Source organism: Oxyura jamaicensis, chromosome 1 (genome assembly GCF_011077185.1).
Source record: "Oxyura jamaicensis isolate SHBP4307 breed ruddy duck chromosome 1, BPBGC_Ojam_1.0, whole genome shotgun sequence".
Classification (NCBI taxonomy): Eukaryota; Metazoa; Chordata; class Aves; order Anseriformes; family Anatidae; genus Oxyura; species Oxyura jamaicensis.
In genome coordinates, this window is record NC_048893.1 from 57,201,346 (window position 1) to 57,210,945 (window position 9,600).

The window sequence follows — 9,600 nt, forward strand, 5'->3', positions numbered from 1 at the left end:
TTTATTTTATTTTATTTTATTTTATTTTATTTTATTTTATTTTATTTTATTTTATTTTATTTTATTTTTATTTTCCCAAAAAAGGAGAAGGAGAAAAGGAATAAGCCAGCAAATCTGTCATTTGTGCACCTCTTCCTGCAGCACCTCTTTCCTTATTGTTGCTGTCTGTGAAAATCCCCACCCCAGCTGCAATGGTGGGCACTCAGCAGTCCTTGGATCAAGTACCATCCTCTAGAGCACATGCTGACTGCAAGCCCACAAGAAGCAGGGCTACTTCTTTTCATATTCAGCTCTGCAACATCACCCACAGCAGAGTCTCAGCCTCAGTCTCAAGGGGCTGCTCTTACAGAGGTCATTTGCTTGGGCAGTGAATATTTTCTTAATAATAATTAGAAAGAAAAAAAGAAAAGTTGGGTGTGTTTTCAAAGGATCAAAGAATCATTAAGGTTGGAAAAGACCTCCAAGATCATCTGGTGCAACCATCCCCCTACCGCCAACATCACCCACTAAACCATGTCCCTAAGCACCACATCCAGCCTTTCCTTGAACACCCCCAGGGATGGTGACTCCACCACCTCCCTGGACAACCCATTCCAATGCCTGACTGCTCTTTCTTAGAAGAAATGTCTCCTCATTTCCAACCAGAACCTCCCCTGGTGCAACTTGAGGCCATTCCCTCTAATCCTATCACTGGTTGTCTGTGAGAAGAGGCCGACCCCCAACTCCCCACACCTTCCTTTCAGGTAATCGTAGAGAGCAATAAGGTCTGCCCTGAGCCTCCTCTTCTCCAGACTAAACAACCCCAGTGCCCTCAGCTGCTCCTCAAAAGACATCAAAGGATACTTTCCAGTTACAAAAAGGATGTAGATTTTTGTATTTTTTTTGTTAAAAAAAATAGAAATAAAATAGCCTTGTCTGCTTTTGCTCTGAATAAGGCCATGCTGAGGTCTTCTCCCTCTAGCAGAAAACCACCAAGTAATTTTACAAATGACAACACCTATCTGTACCAATAAGCTGCTGATCCCACCTCTCCTGCAATCACACTGCCCTCTCCATTAACCCTGCCCATCTGAGAGAAGGGTTGACTCAAGCCTGTATCCCCATGCTGTGATTCCTGCAGGTTGCCTGAGCAACTTCCTTCCAGTTGTGCAGGTTGGAGGTTGGCTGCTTGCCAACGTGTAAATTTGCAGTTTGATGGCTGCTATCAGAAGTCCCAGCTCCTGCCTGCCCCAGGAGTACTTCCCAGATCAGTGCATCGCCTGACTAGAGCGTGCAGGATGAGAGGGAAAAAGTGTGAGGATGGGAGATTGATTAAAAAGGTACCTGTTCAGCTGTGGAAGCTGGGTACTCCTGGCCACTGGTGTTTGTAATTAGGAGTTTTTCCCCAGCGCGGGTCAGAAGAGTGGTTCCATTGGTCAAGTCGTCATAAAACATGATGCTGGCATTAGATAAATGATACTCAATGTCTCGCCCGGTAAGTGTCTAAAAATAAAAGAGAAACACAAGAAACATGAATCAATCTATGTAATCCACTGTATTTGCTCCCATGCTTATGATCCATTTTCTCTGTTGCCATTAATGCTGCAGCAAGTGCAATATGGGACACAGACTATTGGGAAATCTGGAAGTGAACAGTGGGATGGATCCTCTGGCCCTGCTGGCCTCTGACCACCACCTGCAGGAGGCAACACCTTGGTTCTACTAGCACAAAAACTTTTACTCTTCTGTGTGATGACCTGAAACGATGAGCCTCGGAGATGCTTAAAATAGCTTGAAGATGTAAGGCAGAGCATAAACCCATATGAAATGAAATCACTTGTGTGATTCTTTTAACAAATTCACAGCCTTCCACCTGCCTGGCTTATCACTCTGGGACAGCTGGAGAAGTCCTGGCCTCATCCCCCCATGGCTGGAGTTGCACCTCAGCTGTCGGAGGCAATGTTTGATTGAAGGAAATTAAAAAGGACAAGCACAGAAATGAAACCAGGAGCAGCTTCCTTTAATACATTTGTGAGATATCCCAAAGCTGTGCACTGTTTTTTCAAATAACTGTGCTTAACTTTAATAAGCCAGAGCAGACTTCATCTCAGACAGACACCTTTACAGATGGGTAATTAAGATCCCTGACGGAAAATTCTCTGTGGTGACTCAAACATGCCCGGAAACCTTGTACTCCTGACTGCAGAAGAGAAGCAGAGATGGTGAACTCACCTCTTCCAGAAGCAAAGTTTAAACTATATGGGTTTATACGGAAGTCATGTCATGTTATTATTATTGTTTTTTTTTTTTAAATTGAGATTGCATTGGGATGCAGAAACCCGTAAGAGTGGCTGTTCAAAAAGTGTTATTAAAATGAAGAAGTTAAAAACAAACAAACCAACCCTTACCTGATTTTCCCTTAGTCCGCTATCATTTGGAGCGAAGAGCGTGGCGTGCACTGACAGGTCTGTGAGGTACCGCAGGAACGCTTTCCCTCTCCTAGAGCTGTTGGAGTAAGCCATGATTTTCTAGGCAGAAACAAAATCCAGCTTTAGTAGAGGGCAATTGTGAGCTCCTGTGCACATCAGCAGCAGTGCACAGGATCCTTCCTAACCTTCAGCTGCAGAGGCATTTAATTTCCAAATGTATTTTAGAAACCCCAAACTTGGAACAAGAAATTAAGACGTGGCGACTAATTCCTGACTTAGCAGGTGTGGATTTAGACTGCTCCACTCCACTTTGCTTGCTGTTACTTGCATTTGCCATGCACTACAGTGAAGCCAATGCTGAGACAACCTGGTTACCCACTCTGCTCACCCCACCGGAGCCACATGCCTGCTGCAGGCCGTACCGACAAGAAGTTTGTCAGCGTTGGGAAGGACATCAGCACTTGCAGCAAGTTCCCACTGCAGGACGAGCCGTCCCCCACGTACCCTGGCTTGCAGGTGCAGTTCACCTCTGTAAGGTACAAACACAGAGAGCCATGTGGGCCAGCAACCTTTTCTAGGTGCCCTGTGCCTGAAAATTGACTTGTTCAGCAACAGATTATTATTATTATTATTATTTTAATTAAGAAGAGAGAATCTCTTGCAGGGTTATCTAGCAGTCTGTGGTTGACCAAACGTACCAAAACTGTTGCTGCTGCTCCCCTTTGCAGAGTGATACCGAGAAGGGTGCTCTCACCTTTCTCCCTGTAGCAGAAGACATCCCAGGTTTCGCTCAGGTTGACTCTCCTCCCATAGTCCACGATGCCGACATACCCAGCGCCGCAGTTTGGGGAGGAGAAGGCAGTGGGATACCCCACCCGTTCGCTCTCCAGCCAACCAGCAGCGCACAGGTGGTACTTTGCCTGCAGCCGGCATGGCCAAAAGGGAGAAAGCAACAGAAGGAAGAATTGGGTGGTGGGTCCAGGCACTGCCAGTGGATAGGGAAAGCCCCCTGGGGTGCTCCAGCAGCACCCGACCTCCCAGCCCACATTTTGGGAATCTAAGTAAGTTCTCTGTCTGCAGGCTGCCCAGCTTCTGCTGCTCCCGAGACTTCCAGCCTTCTGCTGCTGCAGAAGGAGGCTGGTTGTGGTCTCTCTAAACTGTGAGCATCTCCCTCCCTCCCTCCCTCCCTCTCTCCCTTCCTTCCTTCCTTCCTTCCTTCCTTCCTTCCTTCCTTCCTTCCTTCCTTCCTTCCTTCCTTCCTTCGAGGGGAAGGAGCCAGAAAGGCACAGTCAGTCTGACTCACCCTTCTGAAAATAAATTTTACAAACCCAAGGTGTGATGCTCATCCCACTGACATCAGCCAAAAGACAGTAATGTGGAAATAGCTCTGTTATGTTAACAGCAGTTGGATAAAAGATTTCCAGAATAAATAAATAAATAAAATAAAAATCACAGCACAACTCTGCAGTGTACATTTCTTTAAGAAGACCTAATAATTAAAACCCTCATGAAAACCTGACTTCACCATCTAGAAAATTAGAAACAGGAATCTGGCAACTGAATCGCTTTCAGTGTCATATGGGCCAGCAAGAACACGCTAACCAGTCCAAAAACTGCTCCCAGCCAAATATATCCTGGGGTGGGGAGGGAAAAAGGAGCTTATAAGCATTGAGCAGCCCCTTTGGTCCTCCCTCTCTGTTTACGCTGTGGCTATGCCCATGGCAGGGATCTCCTCCCACACTGAGGCTGCGTCACCTTCTGCGCGTACAGCAGCTGGTTATACGTAGCGATGGTGGCCGACTCATTGGCGCAGGCCTCCTTTGCCTTCTCGTAAGTCAATTTGTACTGCCCTTGTGGGGACCGCAAATGGAAAACTCCAATGGTGGTATCTGTAAAGAGAGAGAGGAAGCAACTTTTCCTGGTGGGACTTCCATTTCTGGATTAAAAGTCAGCTGCGCAGTAGGGAATACCTGTGACTTTTATGCAATGTAGTTAGGACAGACTTTAGTTAGGACAGACTTTAGTTAGGACAGACTTGTAGTTAGGTCATGGGTGATATTTCTGTCTGGAATGCCTTCATCTGCTGCCTCATAAATCCAGTACTGTGAAGTATTTATGCACATATTCTAAGCTGAATCATGCTTACATCTCATTGTTTCCAGGGGACAAGGGTAGAGGACTGAGAGAGCTTCTAGACACAAGGATCCTGGCCAGACCCACTGACAGTGGCACGGTGGCACAGGGATGAGGATGCCCCTGTCCCACGGCATGCACTGTGTGCCGTCCTCACCTTGGAAGTGGAGATCAGCACAGTCCGCGTCAGGGTGGCACTGCCCGTTGTCTTGCAAGCAGCGGTTGAGAGGCAGCTGCATCACCGAACAGTTCAGCCCATCACCGATGTAGTTATTTTTACAGTCGCACTTGCGTTTGTCCTGGTTGGAGAGAGAATGAAGAAGGCCAAGCCAAGTATTTAACTGACATAAAAGTGGTACTTCGAGTGATGTTCTGAACTGCTGGAAAGATGTCACTTGATGTCCCCAGCAGTGGGCAAACAGAAAAGTTGCTACTAACGGCCATGATTCAACAGCCTGCAAACTGTCTCACTGACATTTGCTCCTTTAAGCAAAACATTTATGCATGTACTTAGGTGCTTTGCTAAATTAATACCAAGGCATAATTCCATCCACAAAGCTAATAACGCATCAGAGAATTATACAACATGGAATTAAGAAAAATGGATGACACACCAATCAAAATGATATTTAAGTGACTGGGCATGGAAGCATGAAAGGAGTTTAGCAGTCCACTGTTTGCAATACATGGAGAACTATAAACCAAGCAGGAGTTGGTGACATCCAGGGACTGTGGTGGTAAACAGCTGGAACATATTAGTAGCAAGGCTTTTCTAGATAGTTCCTGGAAGACGCATCAGGAAAACCACCAAAACAGAACGGACAGATGATTCCGAAAGCACCAAGACAAATATTGGATCAAATCACTGCCACAAGTTTTCCTGAACAACTTTGACCTTGCATGCCAAGAAGTCCGTGTCATGTGGCTGCAATTGCTATCTAAGCTGCGTCTGGTCAACCAACAAGTGATGTTATTTTACCACCTGTTCCTAGGTTTAGCAATCAAAATACATACAGTTTCATGCTACCAAACTCCTATTGCAAATAGGAATAGCCAATTAGGGAGAGCCAAAAAGGGGACAGAAAAATTTCACATGCAAAATGTCACATTTGCTGTTGTAGTGGGTTTATGTGGCAAGGTTTTGGTAGCAGGGAGCCATAGGTGTGGCTTCTGTGAGAACAATCTAGAAGCTGCCCCATGTTAGGTAAGGGCCCTGCTGCTGGTCAGGGCTGAACCAATAAGCGACGTTGTTTGCATTGTTTGTGAGAACATATTTAAGAAAGGGGAAAACAAAAACAAAAACCAACCAACCAACCAACAAACAAAAAAAACGCTCTGCCACACAGCAGCTGGGAGATTGAGAGGAGTGATGAACAGCCTTGCAGATGCCAAGGTCAGTGCAGAAGAAGGGGTAGAGGTGCTCCAGGCGCCGGAGCAGAAGTCCCCTGCGGCCTGTGGTGAGGCCCATGGTGAAGCAGGCTGTCCCCCTGCAGCCCATGGAGTACCACGGTGGAGCAGGGTTCCACGCTGCAGCCCATGGAGTAGACCACAGTGGAGCAGGTGGACCTGCACTGTTGGAGGCTGCTGCCTGTGGAGTAACCCTGCCAGAGCAGATTCCAGGCCAGAGCTGCAGCTTGTGGAGAGGAGACCACGCAGTAGTATGGGACCTGGGGGGAGCTGCTGCCTGTGGGGGACCCGTGCTGGAGCAGTTTGCTCCTGATGGATGGACCCTGTGGTATGGACCCTTATCTGGAGCAGTTCTTGAAGAGCTGCTGCCTGTGGGAAGCCCACGCTGGATCAGTTTGGCAAGGACTGCATCCCGTGGGAGGGACCCCACAGCACAGGGGAGGAGAGTGACCGAGAAGGAGCGGCAGAGACAAAGTGCCACAGACTGACCACAGCCCCCCTTCCCCCATTCCTCTGTGCCACTCGGGGGGAGGAGGTGGAAGAGGGTGGATGGGGGAAAGGTGTTTCTGGTTTCTTTCCTTTGTTTCTCACTTCTCTAGCTTGTTAGTAATAGGTAATAAATCTACTATCTCCTTATGTTGAGTCTGTTTTGTCTGTCACAATAATTGTTGAGCTATCTCCCATCATATTTTCTCCCCTTTTCCCTTTGAGGAGGGGGAGTGAGAGAGTGGCTGTGGTGGAACTTGGCCACCTACCAAAGTAAAACCGCCACAGCTGTAGTACCTCTTTCCTTAGAGCAAAGGTTTCAAATCCCTTCTCACTCCTCAGCTGAAATGATGCCAAGCTGATGTGGAAAGCAGGCTGGAGTTATCTAAAGACTGTTTTGGAAAACATGGTGCTTTGAGATGCACAGAGTATGGTGCTGCTGGGAAAAAGACTTCTGATGGCACCAGTAAGAAGTGCCCCAGACTTCCAGTGGAAACTAAAATTTTTCAACTTACAGGTCCTGTGACGGTGCAAGTGGCATGTTCATGGCAGCCTCCGTTGAACCCATCAGCACAAGGGTTTATAGGAAGGCATGTAAAGCCATCTCCTTTGTATCCCTTCTGACAGCTGCAGTAGACCTTCACCCCGAGCTGTGTGCATTCCGCTGCCTTGTGGCACCCACCATTGTTTTGTTTGCAAAGGTCTGCAGCTGTGCAGAGAAAAGGAAGTGTATCAGTGAAGTCTGCTTTTAAAGAGGATGTTCTTCACAAAGACACAAAACCTCCGTATTTTTTAAGGTACACTAAAAACACTAGAACACTTGCTTGGGTAAAAATACTGTTTGGATGTCCTAAGGCACTCCTGAACTTGCTGTCCCTGTGGGCTTTGAAGCCTTTGTCAGATGTCCTTGCTTCAGGAGACATGGCACCAACACCCAGAGATTTTGCTCTGCCCCTTGGCAGTTTGAGAGGGGCTCTGGCCAGGGTGACTTTGAGGATGTGAAACACCTGGCTCAGAGGTGACTGTTTCTGCAGCAATGCTACTGAGGATCTGCATTGCCTAAAGTCAGCAAAGACAATCCTGGAAGTGCAATACTTCTGAAAACCCTGCTGTCTTCAAAACATGACTGAAGCACTGTTCTTGCTCATACTTGGGCTTCGTAAAGCCTGCTGCAACCAGCCACCTCCCTCTGAAAGTACTGATGTGTACATCTCCTGAATTTGTTTCACTCACAGCATTTCAGAAGTTTTTCAGCTTGATAGCTACCAACATTTCCTGGTGGACGGTAAACCTGCATTTTGTAGCAGCCATGAATGTGTGAGTAAGCTCACCTGTGCATGTGATCCCATCTCCATTGTAAAATGGCTTGCATTGGCACGTGTTGTTCTCCATGCAGACAGCGTTGGCGGAGCAGCTTGGGGAACACACTGGCAGCAGAGCTGTGAGGAAGGCAACACAGCAGAGATGAAAATGGTATTTATATAGCAATGCCCTTGTTTCAGAACAGTGCCCAATGCCCTTGGGCAGAAAGGAAAGCCCTCACAGCAGTCTTGCTAATGAGACATTATATATATATATATATATATATATTTTTTTTTTTTTTTTTATGACTGCTTAGCTCTTGGATAATACCTTCCCTCCCCTCACATAGCCCCAAGCAACTCCACAGGGGAGACAAGTGCTCATATTCCTATTTCATGCAAGGGGAGACAGGGATGTGAAGAGGCTTATTCACAGTCTAGAGCAATTATATACACGGCCTCTCTCTGCAAATCAGTGCTCTTGGGAGCTCCCTTAGCCTCCACAGACAGTTTCTGATATTATAAGTACTTTCTCACTCTCCTCTATGCAACCCCCCCGGTGACTTGTGAGTGCTATCAACCCAGAGCTCCAAGTGACAGGGTCCATGGAGGTGAGGCAGAGACCTAGCTTGGTTTCACACAGCCGGCCAGTCCATCCTGTTTCACAGAAACATCGTCCTGTTCCTGAATATCCTTCCTCACATTGCCCATTGTTCTTGCATTCGCAGACTGCAAAAGACATGCAGAAAGATCATTTATACAGTTGCCACTAGGAGAGGAGAAAATAATTCCCTAGAGAAGCATCCCCTAGACTGTCAGTTCAGATACAGTATTACCTAGTAATAATTTAGCTAAGTCTAACCTCACTGTTTTTCACCATGAGGCCGGGCATGCAGTGGATCTAACTGCCTGGAGCAGCTGGACTGTCTCCATTCTCAGAGGTTTGCAAGCCCTAACAAGATCTGGAAAGCTGTGCAGAGGAAAATGATCTGGGGGTGTTGCCTGAACATGAATGACCCAGCAGTATGCCCAGGTGGCCAAGAAGGCCAACGGCATCCTGTCTTGTATCAGGAATAGTGCAGCCAGCAGGACCAGGGAGGTGATCATGCCCTGTACTCAGCTCTGGTGAGGCCACACCTCAAATAGTGTGTTCAGCTTTGGGCCCCTCACTACAAGAAGGACATCGAGGCCCTGGAGTGTGTCCAGAGAAGGGCTACAAAGCTGGTGAAGGTGCCAGGAACACAAGTCCTGTGAGGAACATCTGAGGGATCTGGGGTTGTTTAGTCTGGAGAAGAGGAAGCTCAGGGCAGACCTTATTGCTCTCTACAACTACCTGAAAGGAAGGTGTGGGGAGCTGAGGGTTGGCCTCTTCCTGCAGGTGGTAGGATTAGAAGGAATGGCCTCAAGTTGCACCAGGGGAGGTTCTGGTTAGAATTTAGGAGATATTTCTTATCAGAAAGAGCAGTCAGGCATTGGAATGGGTTGCCCAGGGAGGTGGTGGAGTTACTGTCCCAGGGGGTGTTCAAGGAAAGGTTGGATGTGGTGCTTAGGGACATGGTTTAGTGGGTGACATTGGTGGTGGTGGTGGGGGGTGTTGGTTGGATCAGATGATCTTGGAGGTCTTTTCCAACCTTACTGATTCTATGCGATGCTATGCTATGCTATGCTATGCTATTCTATCTACCCTGAACTACCTTGTCTGAGCTTAGAGCTGATCCTGCTTTGGGCAGGGATTGGACTGGAGAGCTTCTGAAATCCCTTGCAACCTGAATTATCCTGTGATCTTATGATTTTATAATTGGCATTAGTTCAATGTGACTCTGATAATGAGTATTGAACTGCACAGTGATAGGAGTAGCAAACCT

At 47.2% G+C, this 9,600-nt stretch overlaps 1 protein-coding gene across 1 annotated transcript in view; it reads right to left on the reverse strand.

Moving 5' to 3' along the window:
• STAB2 (stabilin 2) overlaps positions 1–9,600 on the reverse strand; it is an 86,419-nt gene that overhangs the window by 5,358 nt on the left and 71,461 nt on the right. The window contains 9 exon segments of the mRNA XM_035341679.1: positions 1,324–1,482; positions 2,388–2,507; positions 2,831–2,937; positions 3,163–3,328; positions 4,164–4,297; positions 4,699–4,840; positions 6,950–7,143; positions 7,766–7,873; positions 8,360–8,464. Coding sequence (XP_035197570.1) covers positions 1,324–1,482; positions 2,388–2,507; positions 2,831–2,937; positions 3,163–3,328; positions 4,164–4,297; positions 4,699–4,840; positions 6,950–7,143; positions 7,766–7,873; positions 8,360–8,464 — 1,235 coding nt within the window.